The following is a 25,517-nucleotide window of genomic DNA, read 5'->3' as shown; positions in this document are numbered from 1 at the left end:
TTTATACTGTATACAAGGTCCCACAGTTGACAGTGCATGTCAGAGCAGAAACTCTAACCATAAAGTCAAAGGAACTGTCCATAGAACTCCAAGGTAGAATTGTATAAAAAGGTAAAATTTTCATAATTCCTGATACACCCTCATTCAAAGCCTGGTGTTGGCTTAGCGGTTAAGGTGGCTCGCTTGGGACTAAAGGGTCCTGAGTTTGAGTCCATCAGCAGTTGAATTAACACCAGGTGGGGTTGAATCAGCCTGTTATCCTTTCGAGGTCAGCGAAATGAGTACCAGTGTACTGGGGTAATAACCATTCGGGGTAACCTGCGTCGGAGTGGCGACCCATCCAGGACTGTACTCCTTGCCAATGAAAACTGCCTCGGCAGCCCTATGTGCCTTTATGGAACAAAAGGAATGGTATTATTATTACACCCTCATACAGCCAACTGAGAAAAAAGCCATAAAAAGTTCAATAAGAAAAACTAAGTGTTTATTGAACACGTGTGCTTCAACAACATTTTTACACTTTCCATCGCACAAGTAAAGAGGTGTGCAAACACGGAAAGGCAAGAAAATATATATTTATTAAAAATAACACAAATTAAAAAAATAAAATATCACAGCTAATTAACCCGAAGTGCACTTTGGCTGAAAACATGGCTTAAACCCATTTCACAAGAATAAGACAACCAATGTACAACCATAGCAATGTTGCAATGATCTTGCCGCTTTGTTTTTTTTCCCCATCTTTTGGGACTTCACTGAATTCTCGTCCTTATTACAAGGTATTGTTGACATCGTTATTACATATGTTGTGGGTTTGAGATTCTGGTACATTCACCTTCAAACCATAAATATGTACTGTAAAAAACACACACACACACACACACACACACACACACACACACACACACACACACACACACGTTTCCAGACTGATTCTCTCTCTCTCTCTCTCTCTCTCTCTCTCTCTCTCTCTCTCTCTCTCTCTCTCTCTCTCTCTCTCTCTCTCTCTCTCTCTCTCTCTCTCTCTCTAGTAGCAGCAGTACTGGCTTGGGGTTTCGTAATTGGACATGCATCAGAATCTTCCTGGTGTTGGAATCTTCCCAGTACTTACAGGGGTACGGCTAACACAGGTCCCATGTCAGAACTGTGTTAGCCGTTGTATCAATCAGTTGTGTTAGGTAGCCGTACTGGAGTTTTGTTAAAATTATAAATGATGCAATCCTGTTCTGAAGATCAACGACAAATTTATGGAACAGAGAATCACCAACAAGTTTTTGATTAAACAAAATGAAAGTGGCACGGACATTATCGACAAGTTGAAGCTGATGTACTGGGAAGATTCAATGTCAAGATCACATGTATTTGAGGTGGGCTCAGAGATTTGCAGGAGGGAGAATGGACGTGAATGGTGACACAGTCAGGATGCCCATCGATTGCCAAAAATATATATATATATATATATATATATATATATATATATATATATATATATATATATATATATATATATATATATATATATATATATATATATATGAGGGTGGTCCAAAAACAGCAAAAAAAATAATAAAAATTCAGATGTCTCCACAAGCCTTAAATTATTCCACTATGATTCAATAACGCGCATAAAAAAATTTAAGTTGCTCGGAGGTGATTTAGAGGTCGCTCCATATGACGACTTTTAGTTTCATGAGTTGGTTAAATTAGGGTATGGTCAGGTACGATTACCGGTACTTCTGGATGTCCGAGGTGGAAAGGAGTGCATTTTCGATCTCTATGGGGTTGATTTACTCCAAGAAATGACTACACCGACATTGAATTCACTACCATTTCGAAAATATGACCTAAAACAAGATTTATCATTACTGGAGTTTAGTAACTAATCCTACTCATTTCGATATTTTCTAATCTATAATTAATTTGTTGTCCGTCGAAACATTTCTTAGAGTAAATTGACCACATTGACTTCGAAAATGCAGTCCATTTTCACCTAGGAAGTTCAGAAGTGTACGGATTCGCATCTCACCATACCATAATTTTTCAATCAATGGAATTACAAACTATTAGAATATTTTGTCTCATTTACCAAATACCACTATCATCTCCGCCTCTATTGCTGTCTCCACTCCCACCTGAACTTGTTTCTAGCCGGCCCAACATCCAGTGTTTTACATTCAATGATTCACGAAAAATATGCGAGTTATTTATTTAGTTATTATTATTATATTACATTAGGGTATGATGAGATGCAAATCCGTACACTTCTGAACTTCCGAGGTGAAAATGGACTGCATTTTCGAACTCGGTGGGGTCGATTTACTCTGAGAAATGTTAAGACGGACAACAAATTAATTATACATGAGAAAATATCGAAATGAGTAGGATTAGTTACTCAACTCCAGTAATGATAAATCTTGTTTTAGGTCATGTTTTCGAAATGGTAGTGAATTCAATGTCGGTGCAGTCATTTCTTAGAGTATATCGACCCCATAAAGTTCGAAAATGCACTCCATTTCCACCTCGGATATCCAGAAGTACCCGTAATCGTACCTGACCATACCCTAATTTATTCAAGTCATGAGACGAAAAGTCGTCATATGGAGCGACCTCTAAATCACCTCCTATCAAGCTAAAAAAAAAAATGCACGTTATTGGATCATATTAGAATAATTTTAAGCTTGTGGAGCAACTTTCTATTTTTTCGACTTTTTTGGACCACCCTAATAAATATATATATATATATATATATATATATATATATATATATATATATATTACATATATATCTTCTTCTTCTTCTTCTTTCGGCTGCTCCCGTTCGGGGTCGCCGCAGCGGATCATCCGTATGATCCGCATCATGATTTGGCACATGTTTTACGCCGGATGCCCTTCCTGACACAACCCTGGTCGCCTCTTACGACACAGGGATATGGTACACCTATTTTAACCGGGGTATACATCGGCCCAGTGCACTGGTACTCATTTCGCCGACCTCGGAAGGATGACAGGCTGAGTCAACCCCCTGGTGTATTAATTCAGTGGCCCAACGGGGCTTGAACTCGGGACCTTTTGGATCCCAAGCCGCTGCCCTAACCACTGCGTCAACACCAGGATATATATACATATATATATATATATATATATATATATATATATATATATATATATATATATATATATATATATATATATATTGGCATAGAACAGCAAGCAAACGATTACTAAAATAATGCAGTCTTGTTTGAAGGCAGAACAGGATGAAGCATTGTTACAAACAAGTGTTAAATATCAGACAAGATTGAAACTGAGGACTGTATATAATTGCTCCGATTAAAATTTTGAAAACAACCGATTCTAATTTCAACGGCAAAAAATGGTTTGAAACTCAATGCAACAAACTCAAACCCACAGCACAAGAATAATAACAGTGAAAACACCAAAAAACAAAACTCATCCCAGTAAGATGACAAGCCAAGAGTTAATTAGCGGTTATTTTATGACATAGATATTTGATGTAATACTGATAAACAGATTCTGATCGACTTGCAAGGACAAATGGGTGTCATTTGTGCTCAAACAGGATAACCGTTCCAAATCAGTATTTGCAACGATTATGTAGAAATTCAAAAAAAAAATTGTTTTTTTGAAAACATGGTCTGAACGTGCAATTTATTCCGAAAGATCTGGCATCATTGTGTCAAAGGAATTATGCCAAAGAAATTTAAGCATTTAAAAAAACTAAAAGCGTTTGAAATAAAAATCAACTGTCATCAATTTGGAATCTAGAAGCATGTCTTACCTGTTTACCTTTGATTTGAAAGTCATTTCTACAGCACAACAGTCTAAACAGGTTCATTCAGAATGGAATGCAACAAATGTTTCATGACCACATTTAAATTCAAATAGTCTCTCCATATCAAGAATATCTTGCTGAATGACAATGAATCTCATCAAGAACACCAAATAGGTAACCATTTACAGCTCCCCCCCCTCCCCCACACTTCCACTAAATAGTTTGTTGACTGAAGGTAAATCCCAATCCCAGAGTTTTTATCGTTTCATCAGCCACAACCTAACTCTTTCTCCTCACAAGGCCGAATGTTTGTAATCAGAGGTCCGATGGGTGATCCTTCGAATCGACACGAGTCGCCAGGGGCTTTTCAAGACGCCTTTTCTGAGCTCGGCGTGCACGGTTGTAGAGTAAGACACCCACACAAACTATTGCACTTCCCAGAGCAGATGGAAAGGTCACAATATTACCAAAAACGAGGACGCTGAACCAGATGGATAGAGCATGCTTCACTGTGCTGGCAACACTGCCGGAACAAGACAAGGATGAAAGGTTGGCACCAGCTGTTGTATTCAAAGGTTAGTATGTTCATACAAGCATACATTTGCACAATGCATGAACATTGACACTATTTATCCAGCATGAGAAATAAGATTCCTGTAGAAGACAAAGCCGAAATAGCAACCTTCAGTAATAGCTGCTCAATTATATAACCAGACACCTGCCACCACTCTCCTTCCACCCCCCTCCCCACTCTTCTCAAATTGAAAAGGCCAAGTCATACCAAAGACTTAAAAAATGATTTTTACTGCTTCGTTGCTTGATTTTCAGCATGTAAAAAGGAGAAGAACACGGAAAATTCCCACAGGTTGGTGTCAATGGGGAGGAAGAAATTCCTCCTTCAGAAATGTGTGCGGTGTGGCGAGAAAGTTGGCTCCATTGTTGTGACATCGCTGGTACCCAGAGTGCTCCAGGAAGTGACAACACTTATCCCAAACTCAGTGGCTGTGTTTGTCTCATCTCACAGTCCTGTCTTGTGTCTCGTGTATTAGTCTGCATGTCCATGTGTGTAGCAGTTCCACTATGAGCCGTATACCGTGTAGGAAAAAATATTTTAAAAACCTCAGTGCTTTCTTGTGATACACAGTATAACAAAAGTTTAAGTGTAGGTTAACCAGTTTAGCTCTGCCGACCACCCACCCTCCCTTCTCCGAGCAACATGCAAACCTCAAAGTGCTCGTATGATACCCATTGCTCCAATTATCACTGGTACAATTTTGGCACGTTTCAGCTTCCAAGATCTTGGTGTTTGATCATTTTCTTAATTTCTGCATTGTTTCGACCAAATTCGCTGGGTAGTGACACCTCGATAAGCAATGCCGACTTTTCGTTTTTGTACCCAAGTACTGTATCTGGTCACGATGCTTTGTTTTCTACGTTCACGCTTGATGGGATAATCAGGTCATATTGTCGCAGAGCCGGGTATCGGCTACGAGCACGACCGCGAGGTGGAGCCGTAGGGTCGACTCTGCTGAACACCCGGAATTTAGATCGTACCTTTCGGAAAACTCCGACAGGTACGGGTCCCTTACCGGACCGTGAATCGCCAATAATTTGACCGCGTGGGGTAGGGTTAATTGCCAAACTTCAATATACCTAATTACCCATGCGGACAAAGCTGCTGTGGAATTCACATCCTCGACGGCACTCGTCGAGTCGAGCCGTTAACGTGCCCGACCCGTGCGGATGGTTCCCGAAGTCCTGTCGGTCCAAATGTACATTTACAGCGGCAACAGCCTTTGTAATTCACCAACATACACCATGCTAAGCCAATGGAAGAAACACAGAAGCAAGCTGATACATTTAACAAATGGGGTTTTTATTCACAGTAATCGTGGAAACGAGGGAAGCACATGAGGGCAGAGTTATCACGACTAATAGAGAATGCAAATTTACACACAAGCACTTAAACAATTCCTACTTGAAGACGGGCCTACAGACAGACGCACAACCAAAAGAAACGGACCCAAAATGGTCTTTATCATCCCTTCAGCTCGGAGGAAAGTCGGGCTGAGGGATGAGAAAGTGGCCGGCTACCTGGCCGCGAGTGCGTGGCGAGACGTCCACACCTTCCCGGAGCACCAGTTGGCACGAACGGACCAAGGGCAGCCGATGCAGGCCACACCAGCGACAAGATGACCCAGGAATCAGAGCACGCTGACACCAGGATCAGCCAGGAACCAGAACACGCGCTGGTGAAGACGGGGCGCAGATCCTTTCCTACCCGCTCGAGCAGATCCTCCCGATTATTTGCTTTCCATTCCTTTTGTCGCTCTCGGGCGCGGTTTGCTCATCGTGGCCCGGTTCTCATTGGGTAGGACACGACGCATTCCCTTATTTGGCGGGCAGCCAAGCGAACCGGTTCATTACCATATTTGGGAATGGAATTCAGTCCGCTCATCGCGGCACGCTCTCATTGGGTGGGACACGACCCATTCCCTTATTTGGCGCGCAGCCAAGCGAACCAGTTCATGACCATATTTGGGAATGGAATTCCATCTCCGAATGAATTCCGAACACGCCGACATACCAGCGAGCGCGTGGAGAATGCCATGAGCAGAGGGTTGTCGCTGTGAGAGCGAAGATGGCGTTGTTGTTGTGAGTGATGTAAAAATCCTAACTACTAAATCCCCCCACTCAGTCATTCGCACCATGCATTCCACATTCACTCCATTCACTCTTGGGCCCGCTGTCCCACATTCACTCCATTCACTCTTGGGCCCGCTGTCCCACATTCATTCATTGTACACATTTTCTTTTCACACCAAAATTCCAACACTGCCATTCTGCTAACTAAATTCCCCAAACTAACTCATGCTCCCTCGTCATCCCTTAAACTAATGCACGTTCCATTTAATCTACGCAGCTAAGCTACGTCCCCACTACACATTCCATGTCTGTCCATGTCTTTCAAAATTCATTATCCATTCTAAATCTAACCTAAATTCCCACTAACTAGTCCACGGACCCCATGGAGGACAGCTCAGGCCCCTATGAGGCCGGTCTTTCTAATGCTAAACCCTTCCCGCAAACAGGATGCTTGCCATATCTCTGCCGGGCCGTGTACTTGGAGCGCGGCATTTTTATTTTATTTTTTTGCACCGCCAAGGCAGTCAACGGCTCCCTCGCTCGTCCCTATGGGCGATAATAACGGCCCTTCCGATGGCTGATCCGTGCAGCCATGATGTCACCCTGCCAATCGCACCGAGCACTTGCTTCTGAGGGATTCCCCATGCGAGCCAACGTATGCAGCTCACCCGCAACTCGCGCTGGGAAATCCCCGGTGACGTCACTCGCCCACGGAAACTGTACGGCTTGCCGTGCAGGCCTGCTCGAGCGCGTCGTCCCGGGAACTCGCTCCGCGCATTCCGCGAAAGGAACACACTGCGCTCAGCAAGTGATGCCTCGCACACGCGCTCGCATGGGGACCCCTCCGTTCCAAATTAATTCCGTACTTGTCTACATTTTAACCGTCCGCGCGACGGTCTTGTTGAATCCCGCGCGACGGTCTTGTTGAATCCCGCGCGACGGTCTTGTTTAATCCCGCGCGGAGCGTTTCCGTGCCGGATACCCGCCACGAAGACGCGCGCGCGAGGGCCATTCGCTAAATTCCGAACAGGCCCCGTACGCGACGCATTCTCATCAATTTGGCTTTGTATTCGTAGCGCATCTCTTCTTATTTCCATTAATATTTCCCCCAACCGGTCCAAGTTAAATCTCCTTGACAGAGATTGCAAATTCACACTAGAGAATGCAAATTCACACACAAGCACTTGAACAATTCCTACTTAAAGACGGGCCCACAGACAGATGCACACCCAAAAGAAACGGACCCAAAATGGTCTTTATTATCCCTTCAGCTCAGAGGAAAGTCGGGCTGAGGGATGAGAAAGTGGCCGGCTACCTGGCCGAGAGCGCGCGGCTCGACGGCGACACGTTCCCAGAGCGCCAGTCGGCACGAACGGACCAAGGGCAGCCGACACAGGCCACACTAGTGACGAGATGACCCGGGAACCAGAGCACGCCGGCGACGGGATCAGCCGGGAACCAGAACATGCGCTGGTGAAGATGGGGTGCAGATCCTTTCCTACCCGCTCGAGCAGATCCTCCCGATTATTTGCTCTCCGTTCCTTTTGTCACTCTCGGGCGCGGTTCGCTATTCGTGGCCCGCTCTCATTGGGTGGGACACGACGCATTCCCTTATTTGGCACGCAGCCAAGCGAACAGGTTCATGACCATATTTGGGAACGGAATTCCATCCCCAAACGAATTCCGAACATGCCCGCATATCAGCGAGCATGCGGAGAATGCCAGGAGCAGAGGGTTGTCACTGTGAGAGCGAATATGTTGTTGTTGTTGTTGTTGTCGTTGTAGATGTAGTAGCCGTAGTTGTTGTTGTGAGTGATGTAAAAATCCTAACTATCAAAATAACTCGCAGCGTATGTACATTTATTCACCCATTAAACGAGTGACGGGGACCCAAATTAAAAAAACACATACTTACCGATATAACTGTTCTATAGGACCTGTATGTTGAGTGCTCATGGCTTCCAGATTCGCAACAATACGTGAGTGTTACCTCTCGTAGGTAGGTTACGTAAAAGTTTCCTCTCGATCTGTCCAGCCGTTCTGGAGAGGATTTTTTATAGGTTTTATGGTAAATCCAATATGGCTGCCAAACCGTGCGACATATGATGTCATATGTGTGAACATTTTGATCCTCATTGATAGGCAGTCATACAGATATAGTTTTGCCTCGATCTGTTCAGCTGTTTCAGAGAACAAGAATTTTGAAGGTTTAAAAAAATATATTGTTGCGAATTTGCGCCCGCCGGCGTGCGGACGGCCACGCGACTCGAATCGCGGCACGTCGCCCACCGGACGGACAATTCTGTCGTGACCCTCTCGGAACAACGCCGGGAGCTAGTCACGAGTGGGGGTTTAACCCCACCACGACCGTGCCAATTGCCCACCCGCGCAGGATAGGATCGCTCGCCAAATTCGATCTACCTAAGTACCTGCGCGAATGGTCGACCGGGCGATCGCACCTCGCCGCATGTCGACTCCGGACACGGGCCGCTTGGGCGGCCCGTTCCATGCTATCGGGATAACCGAGCGGTGTTATCGCCGACCTGGACGGTTCAGATTAATTACCGGGCGTATTAAGCCCACTACGAACCCTTTACGTGAAGCAGGATGGAGGGTCAATAAAGAAAAGACGAAGCGAAACGGGAAAACAGTTCACAAAGTGCACATTTATTACGCGACACACGGAAAGCACACATATACAGCCAAACAGTCAAAATGCACATATAGCAGTTAAAACAAAAGAAACAATGACGCAGAGTTACTACCGATTACGCGTACACACGGCAACACTTATACAATTCTACTTTACAGATGGCGCCAACACACATTTACTCAAAAGCAAAGGAAAGAAGCCACCCTCATAGACAAGGGGGCAGACATGCCTGGAGGCCAATATGTGCGCGTGACCTGGAGGAGCGGCCAGGTTCGCGAGACCGGGGGGGGGGGGTCCTGCCCGCGTGCTCGTGACGCGTTTGGCGGACGAGCCGCAGATGTGGCCGCGTGGCTGTGCCCCGACTCCGTGCTCCTTGGCGGGTTTCGTTGGCACGACGTTTGGAGTGGGGTGGGAACGGGGCCCCCATTTTGCACTATCTCAGCACAGGGGAAAGGGGGAATTGTTGATGCCCTGGGGGAGGAGAATGGCTGGCTGGCTTGGGTCCCGCGACGAGCGATCTCACACCGCGACCTCGTCGCCGACCGCCGTCCTTCTCGCCTCGGACCCGAGCTCCTTTGCCTCTTCCCGCAACTCTCCTCAGCCGACTGCAGAACCCGACTCGCTGCCACACCGATGACTCGACTCATTCTGCCCTGCCGACACACACTGCTACTGCCACACTCTGCCACGATTCGCCTTGCGCTCGCCGTTTTATAGGCCTGCAGGAGAAAACAATATGCAAATATCCGGATCAGGATGACCTCGGGGCCGGAGCCACGCTCGCCCATTGGACGGAGGAAAAGTGGGCGTGAACCAAACATCCCCCATTCTCCCAACTAATCTCTTTCTTATCTGAAAAAAAAAAAAAAAACCTACAACAACAACACGCTCACCTTCTCCCGATTCTGCTTCTTCTTCTTCCTCTTAACTTCCTCCTCGTCTTCTTCCTCGATTTTTTTTTTTATTTTTTATTTTTTTTTTTTTTACACTTCCATGACCTAATGTTGAACTCTCTCATATATTAATATTAACAACAAAAAAAATATATATTTATATATATATATATATACACCCAACAACAACACGCTCACCTTCTCCCCTTCTCCCGATTCTGCTTCTTCTTCTTCCTCTTAACTTCCTCCTCGTCTTCTTCCTCGATTTTTTTTTTATTTTTTTTTTTTTTTTACACTTCCATGACCTAATCTGTTGAACTCTCTCATACATTATTTTTAACAACAAAAACGATCTTATAATGCTTCATCTTCCTCTCTCACACATGTGGTACTCTACTGTTTCACAATGCACTACTCTTCTGCTATTTTAACAGACTGCTCTCATTTCGAGCTCTCCTTCATTCCTTGCCTAAAAAATCCAACTATTACAGCGCTTCTTCTCTCCATGCTCTGAATTCGCCTTCATTGCACCCTTCAAGAATTGTGTTAAATCGCATCTCTGACCTAAAACTTTTAAAAACCACAGTTTGCCATGGATGCTCGCTTTCCATCAACCATTCTTTTTTTCCAAATTCAGTGCCAACTCACCCCCCTCACCCCTCACTCTCACTCTCAAAGCAACCATCCCACTCTTCCCTCCAAGCCTCCCTCTCACCTCTCTCAAAAATCCCCCCTCACCTTTCTCCCACCTTTCATCCCCCTCACTCTTCCTTCTCAAAGTTGCCCCCCTCTCATCCACCAACCTGCCTCCCTCCACTGCCCTCTCACCTCCATCTCTTCACTCCACCTCCTCAAATCCTCAACTGCCTTCTTCCTTGTCTCTTGTCCCCCCTCTCCCCCCGCACCACAGAGCCTTTTCTCCTCATTCGGCCCCCTCCCCTCGCTGATCTGCAATACCCCACACTCCTTCAGCAACCCTCCTTACCTGCCCCCCTCGTCCCTTGTCCGACCCTCCCCCTCCCCCTCCACCTCCTGCACCCAAAGCCTCCTCCCCTTCCTCTTCATTAAAAGTGTGGACCTCAAATATCCGGGGCCTTCGCTCAAACCTTTCAGATCTTTCCATACAGGTTGCCACTGACAAACCAGACATTATCTGCCTAACAGAAACTTTCCTCTCCCAAGACGTGTCTGACTCCCAAGTATCTCTCCCTGGCTACTCCCTCTTACGGTATGACAGACCTGAGCCTCGTCCTGGTGGAGGTGTTGCTCTCTTCATCAAAGACTCTATTCCTCACTCTCCATGCACTGCTCTCACTCCCCCACACCCCCAGGAATACCTCTGGCTTCGGCTTCCCCTCCACTCCCACCTCATGTTTATATGTGTACTGTACCGTCCACCGAACAGTGATGACTCCATCTACATCTCACTATCCGAAAACATGCACCATCTTCTATCTTCTCATCCAAACTCTCTCTTCCTCTTATGTGGTGACTTCAATTGTCATCACGCCAGTTGGCTAGGTGTGGGTACCTCTCTCACCTGCCATGGCACCTCAGCAAAAGCTTTCTGCGACTCATTGGGACTGACTCAATCGGTCAACTTCCCGACCCGGATCTCAACCAATGGTACTCCATCTCTTCTGGATCTGATTTTGACAAATTTTCCTGACAATATCTGCTGCTCTTCCTTCGCTCCAATTGGTTCTTCTGACCACGTCCTTGTTAAAGTGGACATCTCTCTGGCTGTTATCAGAGAACCACCTCACCGCCGTCGAGTCTGGCATTTCACTCAAGCCGACTGGCAGGGTCTCCGAGCAGCCATCAAACTTACAGACTGGTCTCCTATCTCTACTTTCTCAAACATCAACTCATCCTGGGAATTCTTTCAAAGAAACTTGCTCTCCCTCATGCACAGATTTATCCCCTCTCGTGTTCAGTTGTCTTACCCTTCCTCCCGCCCTTGGTTTACTGAAGCTTGTGGCGAGTCAGTTGTCCTGAAACAACTTGCCTTTGCCTCATGGAAAGCAAACCCAACTGAGGGCAATCTCAGTTCTTTCCACAAAGCTCGGAACAAGTGTGTATCTACCCTCAGGAGAGCCAGAAAACAACATCTTTCTCATCTCAAGTCTGAACTCTCATACCTCTCTCCCTCCTCAAAATCCTGGTGGCGTTTAATCAAATCTGTTTCTGGTGTATGTTCCCCCTCCATCCCCTCCCTTACCTCAAATGGCCGCACTGCTGATTCCACACGTGATAAAGCTGAATGTCTAAACTCGGTGTTTGCAGCTAAATCTTGTGTCCTAAACCCATCACTATCTCTACCCACTTTACCCAGTCGCACCCAACTGTCCCTGGACTCTGTATCCTTTTCTCCTGACAAGGTGGAGAGCTTGCTTTCAAACCTCGAGTCAGATTCTGCAACCGGTCCAGACGGCATCAGCCCACGTGTCCTCAAAGCCTGCTCTTCTGCTCTTGCTCACCCTCTCTCTGTTCTATTCGCCCTCTCATTTGCCCAGGGTCATCTGCCATCTGCTTGGAAATCTGCTAACATCACTGCCCTGCATAAAAAAGGTGCAAAAACAGATCCCTATAACTACAGACCAATCAGCCTTCTCCCAATCATCAGCAAGGTGATGGAATCCATCATCGCCTCAGATATGAAATCCTTCCTCTTCTCCAATGGCTTGATTTCCAATCATCAATTTGGTTTCAGACCAGGTCACTCTACCCTGGATATGCTGCTTCTGCTCTCCCATCAATGGATGGAGGTCCTCAATGCCAGACAGGAAATCCGAGCCGTATCCCTGGACATATCACGTGCTTTTGACACAGTCTGGCACCCTGCACTACTCACCAAACTCTCTTCCCATGGTATTCAAGGCCATCTCCACTCATGGCTCGCAGACTTCCTCTCCTGTCGCAGTCAACGTGTGGCCCTAAATGGAGTTCTTTCATCCCCTCTTCCTGTGCAGGCTGGAGTTCCTCAAGGTAGCGTTCTGGGCCCTGTTCTTTTTCTGGTTTTCATCAATGATCTCTCGGACTCTCTGGAAAATCCTCTATTTCTCTTTGCCGACGACTCCACCCTCTGCCGTACCATCTGTCATCCCTCAGACCGGCAAGCAGCAGCTTCTTCACTCACTGCAGATCTGGATAAAATCACAAACTGGTCCAACACGTGGAACATGTCTTTCAATCCAGACAAATCTCACACTCTCACTATGTCTCTTCGAAAGGACCGTTTACAAAACCCCCCATCCACTTTCTCAACAATCCTCTGGAAGAAGTCTTTTCTTTCAAGCTTCTAGGTCTCACTATCTGCCATGACCTTTCCTGGGAAAGTCACATTTCCAACCTCGCCTCAAAAGCCAGTCGCCGACTGGGAATCCTCCGTCGTGCTAAGTCCTTCCTCGGCCCTCTTGAGCTCCTGACCACTTACAAAGCTTTTGTCCGTAGCCTGATGGAGTACTGCTCTCCCCTCTGGGCTGGTGCTCCTGCCTCCCACCTTTCTCGGCTTCACGCTGTCGAAACCAGGGCATTTAAGATCATCGGCATCTCCCGCAATGAAGCTGAGTCTTTGGGCCTCTCACTCAATCACCGCAGGTTGGTCGGTGGTCTTTCTGTCTTCTACCGACTCCTCTCCAGCCTTGCCCCCCTGCTCTCTCTGCGATTTGTCCCCACCACATTTCCACAGGGCGCTCAAGGTCCGCCAACAACCCCCTTCTGGTAAAACTACCAAAATCACGAATCACTGCTCATCTTCACCCTTTCATTCCTCTTTTTTCCCGCCTTTGGAATAAACTTCCTCACTCTATTCTTTCCCATTCTTCCCTCCAGGCTTTCAAAACAGCTGTTCACCACCACCTCTTATCTTCCCCCATCCAAATCCTCGATCTTTTCTACCCCCGATAATCTACCCAAGCCCACTTCCTTCATTTCTCCTACTTTCCTTCCTGAAAGTCCCTGAAATGTCCATCTTCTCTTCGCCATGTTCCCCGTCCCATCCCCATCCCTCTCCCTTCCACAGTTCACCTAATGTGTCTGTTCCCCACTGTTTTGTCCCTTCCACTCCTGCCCCTCTTGTCTCATGCCTCCTTGCTGTGAGTTGTGTGTTAGCTCTCATACGAGCCTCGACCAAGGTATACAAAAAAAAAAAAAAAAAAAAAAAAAAAAACCTCCCCTGATCCTAGAATTTGCATATATCGATTTCACACAGACGCGCCTGGAGGCGGGGCCAAGCCGCTCCGCGCTTGCTCATTGGACGGATCAGAAGTGGGCGTGTTGCGTTCCTGATCCGAATTCTCCTTCGGAAAGGCCGCTATTTTGCGCTCGCGGCTCGGTGCGTATCGCTGAACGAGCCCAAGACAGCCCGGCGCTCAGTGTTCACAGGTGGTGCGGGAATGGCCGTAGGAGAGAGGTGAGGGTGGTGGAGGGTTTATCGGTGGTGGTTTGATGGTTATGGTGCCGTTTGGGAATGACGGTGATGCGATGTTTGCGGGATTGAGTTGTGAAGGTAAAGGTCATGGTTGTTGGCGTTGTTGTTGTCTGAGGGTTGGAGCGTGGTTGTAGTTGGTGACGATGGCTGGCGTGGTGATTAAGGTGGTTGTTGTGTGATGGCGGTTGAGACGTGGTTGGTTCAAAATAAAGATAGAACAGAAAAACGGATATTTCAAAGCGTCGCAGCCCGAATGAATCACATAAATTCCCTCGAGACAATTGATTTGGGGCTAACTACACATGTACTTAGAGATATCTCACCTACGGGCCCTTCATGGTGTAATGCGAATTTCCACAGCCGTAACAATATACATGGCTGCCGAACCATGTGACCAATGATATCATCATTTTTTTTTCTGTGGACCAATTTATCCCAAGATGACCCCCTATTTTCCTACTGATCAGATGCAACGTTCTAAGTATGCAATCATGTAATACCAAAGGCACCTATGACATCAGAAGAAAAAGAAAATCACATTCCCCATGTGGAGTACTTGCTGTGTGTGAAGTTTCAATTTTTTCCTTGGTATGGTTTCAGAGATACAGAGGTCCAAAGTTTTGCCTTTTTTTCCAACATGACTGCCACATCTTGTGACCTATGACGTGATAATTATGAAAACGTTCTACATGAGTAGTCGCTCCTATGGTGAAAATATTATCTCAATGTGAGAAGCGGTTGCAGAGAAAAACACTCATGTTCTGTGCGGACAAACAAACGGACAAACCCACATGCAATACCCTCTCCTCTGGCAAGGGTAATTAACTATCCTATGTGAGTACAGGGTCCATGCTAAGGATACATCCATTTTAAAATGCTTCACTTTCATTATCCCTCTGTCAGGAACACCCCACATTTTTCTTCTTCATCAGGATCAATTCATCTTCTTCTCTTGAGGCTGATTTCTCAAACCTATCTCACTTCTAAATGCTCATACCCCCAAACCTATCCCACTCTTGAATGATCATTCCACAGTCCATCGATTGTACCCCCGTACCTACAGCACCAGTTTCCTCCGTGCCTTCACCAACCATTCATTCCACCTCTCCCATAATGTCTTCCTTAGTATTTCCAGATTGGGAATCTTGAGAAGTCCAGTTTGCAGAGGTTGGCTGCACAGGACTATAAATTCCCCTTCAAGTCTATTGATGATGTCAAACCACTTTATTGCAATACCCTTTCCCAATAATCTCCTATATGCCGTGTCCTCCAAATGCCATCCCTTCTCCAAGCCCTCGTCTTCAGCATCCCTCCATTTTATGTCCCCCCCCCCATTCTGCAGCCCCTTCAATTTTCTTCTTCCCACACCTCCTCACATCTTACGCCTCCCCAAGCCAACTCCCAATTTTCCCCTCGCTCCGCCTGTTCCCCACCTCATCATCACTTCCACTGCTCCCACACCCAATCTTAGCTTCCCCTTCACCCCCTCTCAGATTCCCCCTTGCCTCACACCCTCACCTTCCCCTCCACCCTCACCTTCCCCTCCAACCTCACCCAATTCCCAATCCCTCTCAGATTCCCTCGCATTCCTCCCAGCTCTTCCCTTCAACCCACTCCACACCCTGTTCTAGTTCCAGCAGCCACTTTCCACATGCCAACACCCTGCCCATAACACATCCTCCCATCCCTACCTCTGTGGACCTCAAACATCTGAGACCACCACTCCAACCTCATCTTTTAATACAGGCTTCTGCTAATAAACCAAACATCTGTTTAACAGAATCCTATCTCACACAGGATGTCCCTGTCTCTGTAGTGCCTCTCCCTCGCGATTGATTCCTCTGGATTAATAATCCTGAACCCTGTTCTGGTGGAAGCTTTGCAATTTACATCAAAAAACTCCATTTCTCACAATTGTTGACTGCTCTGCTCTTACACCTCCCAACTCCCAAGAATACCTTTGACTGCGACTTACCCTCCATTACCACCTCTTGTTTATCTGTGTGTTGGACTGTCTTCTGAATTGGAACGACTCCATTTAAATATCCCTCTCAACCAACATTGCCCCAATTTTAACCATTCAGCTCTACTCTCTCTCTTCCTCATGGGTGGCAATTTCAATTGTCACCATACCAATTGGATGATGATGGTACCTTTCTCACCAACCATGGTAATTCAGCAAATGACTTCTGTGACTCCATTTGCCCAACTCAATCTGTGAACTCTGACCTGGACTATATGGGCCAATGGCAAATCCTCCCCTCTGTACTTGGTGATGACCAACTTCTCTGATATCGTTTCCTGCTCTTCCTCTGCTGCAATTGCTTCACCTGATCATGTAATTGTGACAGTCAACATCTCCTTAGCTATTCTCAGAGAGCTGCAACATCGCCGGCGAGTCTGGCAGTTAACTCCAGGTAGACTGGTAGGGACTGCAACCTGCCACCTTTTTTTCAGGACTGGTCTCCTAGATCTGCAGCAACTGATGTTAACTCAACCTGGAAATTATTCAACAGAAACCTACTCTCTCTTATGCAGAGATACATGCCATCTTGTCTTCAGTTATCTTCTTCCTCCCACCCATGGTACACTGAACACTGTGGTGAGGCAGTTGCCTTGAAACAACTTTCCTTCTCTTTCTAAAAGGCAAATCTGACGAAAGGAAACCACAGATAATTCCCCAAAGCTTGCAACAAGTGTGTCCCCACTCTCAGGAGAGCCAGAAACCAACATCTGACCAACCTCAAGATTGAATTTTCAAACATGTCTTCTTCTAAAACCTGGTGGAACCTTGTTAACCTCTGCCATCTTCGAAGATGGATGGAGGTTACCGTTTTCACCCTTCTGTTTGTTTGTTATCTTGCCAAAACGAAGTTTTTGCAAGATATGTTGGTCAGCTTGTATGTTTTTTTATCTTGCCAAAACGAAGTTTTGCAAGATATGTTAGTCAGCTTGTATGTTTTTTTTTTTTTTTTTTTTTTTTTTCTCTGTAATCACGTATAAAAAATTCTGCAGAGCACAGTTGTCATTGGAAATTTTTGTAACTTCGCATATCAGAGGCCTATAGAGGTCCCTTTCAGCGCATACAATTTTGAAGGTCAAGGTCAAAGGTCAAGGTCACTGTCGCAAATCAGGGGAGTCGACGAAACCCTTATTTTTTGAGTAATTTTGATTGGATCGTCTTCAAACTTCATGGGAATATAGTTCATGGTCTGGCGCTCAGCTGATTAATTTTTGGTGGTGATTGGCCTTGACCTTCATATGTTTGTTTCTTTGTTATTTTTATTTTTTTGTCTGCAATCACATATAAATCACTCTGCAGAGCACAGTTATCAACGGAAATTTTTGTAACTTCGCATATGAGAGGCCTATAGAGGTCCCTTTCAGTGCACAAACTTTTGAAGGTCAAGGTCAAAGGTCAAGGTCACTTTGTCGCAAATCAGGGGAGTCGACGAAACCCTTATTTTTTGAGTAATTTTGATCGGATCGTCTTCAAACTTCATGGGAATATAGTTCATGGTCTGGCGCTCAGCTGATTAATTGTTGGTGGCGATTGGCCTTGACCTTCATATGTTTTTTTTTATTTTTTTTTGGTCTGTAATCACGTATAAATCACTCTGCAGAGCACAGTTGTCATTGGAAATTTTTGTAACTTCGAATATCAGAGGCCTATAGAGGTCCCTTTCAGCGCATACAATTTTGAAGGTCAAGGTCAAAGGTCAAGGTCACTGTCGTAAATCAGGGGAGTCGACGAAACCCTTATTTTTTGAGTAATTTTGATCGGATCGTCTTCAAACTTCATGGGAATATAGTTCATGGTCTGGCGCTCAGCTGATTAATTTTTGGTGGCGATTGGCCTTGACCTTCATACGTTTTTTTTTTTTTTTGGTCTGTAATCATGTATAAATCACTCTGCAGAGCACAGTTATCAACGGAAATTTTTGTAACTTCGCATATGAGAGGCCTATAGAGGTTCCTTTCAGTGCACAAAATTTTGAAGGTCAAGGTCAAAGGTCAAGGTCACTTTGTCGTAAATCAGGGGAGTCGACGAAACCCTTATTTTTTGAGTAATTTTGATCGAGGACCACCGTAATTGATATTGCCGGGGAATGTCTTGGAACTCAGGGCGAAGAAGAATTTTGTCTCTCAAGGGACACTGGATACCATTGACCAGAGTCGCAGAGCCAAGCTGAATGGTAGAGCTGTTCAGTGAGGTGAGGCGTAAACTGAACGTGCACCAAGGGTGGACAAGGAGGGGTATGTTTCTTGGAATCTGAGAGGGGGTAGAGCATCACCTGTAGTCAAGTGATTCTCGTCCTGCTTCCAGGGGAATTCGCGCATTGCGTTCCTCCAAACCCATCCCTCAGTGTACTGGAGTTAGAGCAAAGGGTGGTGGGCTCTTAACAGAGGAGTCCAAAGTGAAGGCCCTCTGGGCTGGTTACTTTGAGTGGCTGTACCAGGCTGATCCATCAGCTGTTGAGTTGGATGTCAGGGGTGTTACAATCTGTATTTCTGACCCTCCAATCAACTGTGGTCCACCTTTGTTTGTGGAAACACAGGTTGCGGTGAACCGGTTGAAATGGGGTTCAGCTCTTTGGATCTCTGGCATCCATGCTGAACTTTCAAGGCTGGTGGAAATGCTGCGCTCGTGTCGTTGCATGCAGTCATGTGCTCTGCCTAGAACACAGGCGTCATCGCAACTGATTGGAAGAGGGGCCTTGTCCCTCTCTGGAAAGGAAAGGGTGATCGCCAAGACTGCAACAACTACCGACGGGTGACGTTGCTCTCAGTGCCGGGCAAGGTCTTTGCGAGGATAATTATTGATGGGGTTCGCCACCATCTGCTTGAGCACCAGCGTCCAGAGCAGTCAGGCTTTACACCAAAGGGGTCAACGATTGACCGCATCCTTGCTCTTCGGGTCCTCACCGAAAGCAGACGAGAGTTTCGGCAGGGGCTACTTGCAGCCTATGTTGATCTCTGTAATGCGTTTGATTCAGTGAATTGGGATGCCCTCTGGAGGATTCTTAGTCCTTGTGGGGTGCCACCAAAACTGATCAATCTGATGTCTCAATTATACTCTGGTACTGAGAGTGTTGTGAAATATGGTGATACCATCTCTGACTTATTTCCAGTTGTTACTGGAGTTCGTCAGGGGTGTGTACTGGCCCCCACACTTTCCAGCACTTGTATGGACTGGATTCTGGGGAGGATGTCGGAGGGATCAAGCTGCAATGCATCGTTGGGGAATGTCAAGATCTCTGACCTTGATTTCACAGATGATGCAGTCATCCTTGCGGAGACTCCAGATATCCTTTTGGGGGCCCTCGAAGTGCTGAATGAGGAGTCGGAACCGCTCTGATTACAGGTTTCCTGTATCAAAAACTAAGATTCAGGCTTTCAATGACGTCTTGGATACTGCTATCCTGTTTGTACATGTTTGTGGTGAGGATGTTGAGGTCGTGGAGAGATTCACCTACCTTGGCAGTGATATTCATGTCTCTGCCGGCTGTGAGTCAGAGGTCAATAGACGTCTGGGTCAGGCCTGGGGAGTCATGGATTCACTGGATAATGGGGTGTGGCGCTGCTGGTACCGGTGCGGGAGGACGAAAGTCCGAGTCTTCAGGTCCTTGGTGCTTCCAGTCTTGGACTCTGAGCAAGGATCTGAGATGACGACTTAATTCCTCGAGTACCAGGTCTCTTCGGAGAATCCTTGGCTATCGCTGGTCGGACTTTGTGTCCGACGAGCGGTTTCTGAGAGACTCAAATGAGATTTGTTACCTGCATAGTCCATGAGCGCAGCTGCGGCTGTATGGACATGTGGCTCGTTTTCCTGATGCTGATGCTGCTCACCAGATTCTCTCAGCGAGGGAGTCTCGTGAGTGGAGGAGGCCAATGGGCCGACCACGTACCTTGTGGTTGCGGCAGGTTAATCGGCATCTCAAGGAGATGGGGATGGGCCAGGCATCTGCCTGGGGGATGGCCAGACGGAGGCCCCTGGAGTACTGGCGGAAAGTGGACGCAGTAACGCGCTGCTCTGGAGCATGCTCCCATACCTGACCTGACCTATGATCCGTGAAGTAAATAATTTTAAAGTTTCACTTTTTCACATTCTTAAATGTTATTGGATGTGTGGCTGCCCTCGCTGTAAAATGATGCATGGATGGTTTGAGTGGAGCATCCACCAAAAAGACAAAGAGCCTCCACTGTGATTTAGTGAAAGAAAAAAAGTGACAGCTCACAGCCAGAACAGTTCCTCGCTGGTAAAGGATGGTGTGAACATTTCAAGAAACGCTATGGACTGCACAACGTCAAGACAATGGGCGAAGCAACCAGTGCTGATGTGACACCCCACAGTTCACCACCACTCAGCACTCACCTCCTCCCTCCCCTCAGGCACCACACACATCATCATTGTCAGTCAAACGATCATTTTCTTTTTGCTCAGTGTAACAGTTTATGTTTTATGTTATATTAAACTCAACAAGCAAAATAGTTTAATGTACTGCAACGTCAAAAGCACTGCCTCTCGGCACTGGTTCTCGCAGCTGCCTCCAGCTATTACCTCTTCCACGTAGCCTGACTGAAGTTGCACATCACTTGTATTATTTGATCTCCATTATAGTATACATACACAGTATTACAGTAATAAGTAAGAGTTTAATGTAATGTACAGAGTATTGTAATCAAGTTTGTTGCCGTATTAAGTGTATTTGTTACATCCTAGAGTTAAGATTTTGTTCCGTAGAAACCCATCTCCACTTATATAATGGGAATGCAGTGTATGGGAAAATTGGTTTCGATTTACAGAAATTCACCTTACAGAAGGAATTTGCAGAATGTAACCCTTCCACAAAGTGAGGGATTACCGTATGGTTGAAATCATGTGGACAAAAATTGATCACAGAAGGACAGACGGACAACACGAAAACATTAAAAAAAAGAAAAAGAAAAAACTACCCTTACACTTAACCTTACACTTTAACTACCCTGAACCCCACAAACATATCATTAATTCAATAAAATTTAAATGTGTAAACGAATCAAATGATTGTTTTTTTTGAAATAATTACAACAAACACCAAATTATTTTATGCAATGGCATTTGCTCTGTACTACCTGAATGTTACAGGTGAGATTCTGCCCATGAGAGCGAAGGCAGAAACACTTTGAAAGTGAAACAGGGCTCCATCAGCAGCAAGGAGCCAAGCCATGTCTCCATGGAGGTCAAACTGAAGCCAGGAGAAAGACTAGGGCAATGTTTTGGGGTAGGAGATGGTGAGTGGGCAGAGATAGAAAAGGGGGGGGTGGGGGGGGGAAGGAAAGTAGGAAAAGCAGAATTTATGACAGAGGTTTGAGCCTCCCATATGTTGTCATCACATCTGTACATTTTCATGTATGTAGATTAGAAAATATATATATATATATATATATATATATATATATATATATATATATATATATATATATATATATATATATATATATATATATATATATAGATTTCTTCCTTTGATTTAATTTGAAAAGGTATTTTCAAAACTCGAAGTTACCAATGATGTATGATTTCAATGCTCAGTTTGACACTGTGGTCACAGCTGAGTCTCCTCAAATGCCTTCATTAAAAGTCTCCTTAAATGCCTTCATTAAAAAGCAAAATCGAAACAGCATTGAAATTCTTTCCCTGTACTTATAAAACCCTTGAAAATGCACACACCCTCATACACATGAAATGATGTAAAAACAGGTTAAAGTATAATGGCACGCAGTAGAGCGCATACCTCCACCAGGCTGAATAGTTTACGTTTTGCATCCCACTGATAGGCCAGATCTGCAGCCGGACCTGAACCAAAATCTGAACGGCTTGTTCTCATCACCTCCCCAACCCAACATGTCCACCAAGTTTCGTCCGAATCAGTTCATAACTTTTTGAGATATCATGCCACAGTAAAAGCTGTGTTATCCAGCGTGCATGGGACTTTATCCCTGCCAGTTAATCAAATATGCTGGTAATCAAAATGGTACATAGAATGGTACAAATAGCAACTTGTTATACTTTGCCTGTGAAAAAATATATTAAATAATAACCAATACAGTACAGTATACAGACAACTCTCGGTTTAAGAACATTTGGTTTGAGAACGTCTGCTACAAAGAACGTCATTTCCATCCGTATGATTGGCTGACTGATGCACATTTTGATTTATCAAGTGCCTTTGTACTGTTTTATGTCCATATGTATGTATTATTGTGCTGTACTTACTTGATATTTACTTTAATAATTTCACTCCACTCTTTATGATTTTCATTTCTCCATGACAATTTACATCATTTCGTTTTACCAATTAATATGGTGTTATATATGTTTGTTTCAATCAAATTATAGTGTGTTCCGGTTTGAGAACCATTTTGCTTTGAGAACAGGGTTCAGGAACGTAACTCGTTCTCAAACTGGGAGTTGTTTGGAAATGTAATTATCAATGAATTATGCAAAACAATAACATACCTGTATTGTAAAACATAAGCTAATCTTTTGAAGATTATTGCCAAACAATATAAAGTGTCAACGTCCACTTTCTCAGGCTCATCATCTTGTCAAACTCCAGAGGTTTTCTTGAACCATTTCCTTCTGTGCTGTCGGACTGCTGCATTGTTTCTTGCCTCTTACTCATGAAATGTTCTTGTATGAGGTGCAGCTACATCATTTGCTGGGTGCTGTAAGCTTTCTGACTTTCAGAAAACTTCACAAGCATGTCAAGACCTTCACCAACATAAGCCAAAATGATATGTTCAGTTGAAACGTTTTCTTCTTCTGAGTCTTCTTCTTCTTGTTCAACTACCTTCTGTGGATTAACAACACTGTCAATGATTTTGTAGTCAGTCATAACACGGGTCACTTCAACATCTCGGTCCACTTCAAAACACTTCAATTTCAGTCAAACTTTGAAGTGGATCATTGTCACTTCCTTGCCTCACCATAACGGGAATTTCTTTGATATTAGATTTCTTCCTTTGGGTATTGAAACGAACAAAATCCTCCTCATTTGATGAGCCTTCAACAAACATAACACTTGCTAAAACCTTCCTCCATACCCTTTGTGGAGTTACAGACTCGATGGATTCCCATCTGATCATAAAGGTACTTTTCTTTTTAACTCTAGAACACAAACAACTTATCCGTAACGTGGGGTATGACATACCCAAAAAGGAAAAAAACAAACAAACAAAAAATTTTTTCCAATTATTATTTCAGTAAATTTTTTTTATTAGTATGTAAATAGTGATTGAAAGCACATTCCAAGATTATTTATAGGCATTATCTATATCTTAGCTGCCCTAAGATATACACATCTCGCACTCTTCTTCGACATCTTGTATTATTTTAAGGTTCTGGTCTCTGCACAAGTTGTTATGTGAAGAAATATATCACTGCCTGAAAAAAGTAAAGAAATCACAAATTGTAAACATCGTATATAAAATGCATCACTATATTCCATGATCTGTGCATCTTATCCCCCACATTAGTGTATAAAGAGGTAGCTTATCTATCTATAATTCCAGCAATCTCTGTGTGTGTGTCTGTTTGTCTGTCTGTGACCGCTGTTTCTCGACGACCGCCGGTCCGATGTCATTGAAACTTGCCAGGAATATTGCCGGGGACCCGCGGATGTGCGTTTTCGAGGTTTAATATCGATCGGACGAGCGGTTCCCAAGTTACGGCCATTTTATTGCTTTTTCAGTGTTGAAAAGGTGTATATATGGCAGCTGAAGGTATCGTTCCACCTTCTCACCTCATCATACCATTTTTTCCCAAATTATTAATAACCAGACAACCACAGGTCCGATCGGATTGAAACTTGCAAGGAATATTGCCGGGGCCCCGCGGATGTGCCTTTTCAAGGTTTGATATCAATCGGATGAGCGGTTCCCAAGTTACGGCCATGTATCTGTGAAGCAATGACAGGACAAGGTGCGATGACATCACGAATGACGTCACAATGTTTATTTAATTTTTTTTTTTGAAGGATTGACGTCACAATTAATGTTTATTTAATTAAGAAAAAATTTTTTTTGAAGGATTGACGTCACAATTCTTCTTCTTCATTTGGTATGACGTCACACTCAACACTGGGGATCTGGGTATGTGCCTTTCTCTGGGTATGTGCCAAACTCCCAAGGTTTGATTATTATTCAAATTATTAATTAATCCCAAGGTTTGAATTTTCCCGAGGGAAACAGCTGTTTCCCAAGGGTTTGAAAGCTGTTTTTTCCCCAAGGTTGGAATTAATTGTTGTGCTTTGTTGACATTTGTGAATACATTTACAGAGAGAGGGACGAGAGAGGAGGGGGAAGAGAGGAGGGGGACAGAGAGGGGGGCGAGAGAGGGGCGAGAGAGAGGGGCGAGAGAGAGGGGCGAGAGAGAGGGGGCGAGAGAGAGGGGGCGAGAGAGAGGGGGGCGAGAGAGAGGGGCGAGAGAGAGGGGCGAGAGAGAGGGGGCGAGAGAGAGGGGGCGAGAGAGAGGGGGCGAGAGAGAGAGGGGGCGAGAGAGAGAGAGGGGCGAGAGAGAGGGGGGCGAGAGAGAGGGGGGCGAGAGAGAGCGAGAGAGAGGGGGCGAGAGAGAGGGGGCGAGAGAGAGAGGGGGCGAGAGAGAGGGGGGCGAGAGAGAGAGGGCGAGAGAGAGGGGGGCGAGAGAGAGGGGGCGAGAGAGAGGGGCGAGAGAGAGAGGGGGCGAGAGAGAGGGGGCGAGAGAGAGGGGAGAGAGCGAGAGAGGGGGCGAGAGAGAGGGGGGCGAGAGAGAGGGGCGAGAGAGAGGGGGGCGAGAGAGGGGAGAGAGGGGGGCGAGAGAGAGGGGGGCGAGAGAGAGGGGGGCGAGAGAGGGGGGCGAGAGAGGGGGGCGAGAGAGGGGCGAGAGAGAGAGGGGGCGAGAGAGAGAGAGAGACGAGAGAGAGGGGGCGAGAGAGGGGGGCGAGAGAGGAGAGGAGAGAGAGAGGGGGCGAGAGAGGGGGGCGAGAGAGACGAGAGAGAGAGGGGCGAGAGAGAGCGAGAGAGGGGGCGAGAGAGGGGGGCGAGAGAGGGGGGCGAGAGAGGGGGGACAGAGAGAGA

At 45.6% G+C, this 25,517-nt stretch overlaps 1 protein-coding gene across 6 annotated transcripts in view; it reads right to left on the bottom strand.

Annotated features, from left to right (window-relative positions):
* LOC147024241 (solute carrier family 35 member E2A-like) overlaps nt 1–25,517 on the bottom strand; it is a 145,808-nt gene that overhangs the window by 40,416 nt on the left and 79,875 nt on the right. For 2 of the 6 annotated variants that reach the window (XM_085883959.1, XM_085883961.1), the window contains 2 exons: nt 21,534–21,664; nt 4,100–9,740 (listed from right to left, as the gene is read on the bottom strand). In XM_085883959.1, coding sequence (XP_085740085.1) covers nt 9,272–9,740; nt 21,534–21,664 — 600 coding nt within the window. In that variant the 3' untranslated portion in view covers nt 4,100–9,271. Of the gene's footprint in view, nt 1–467; nt 9,812–21,533; nt 21,665–25,517 lie in introns of those variants that run through there. The other 4 variants (XM_085883962.1, XM_085883964.1, XM_085883965.1 and 1 more) reach the window with 4 other exon arrangements.

This window comes from Eptatretus burgeri, chromosome 6 (assembly GCF_056783735.1).
Source record: "Eptatretus burgeri isolate ZD-2024b chromosome 6, Ebu_testis_v1, whole genome shotgun sequence".
Taxonomy (NCBI): domain Eukaryota; kingdom Metazoa; phylum Chordata; class Myxini; order Myxiniformes; family Myxinidae; genus Eptatretus; species Eptatretus burgeri.
The sequence above is the reverse complement of the archived record's forward strand: the minus strand, read 5'-3'. Positions and strand labels throughout refer to the sequence as shown.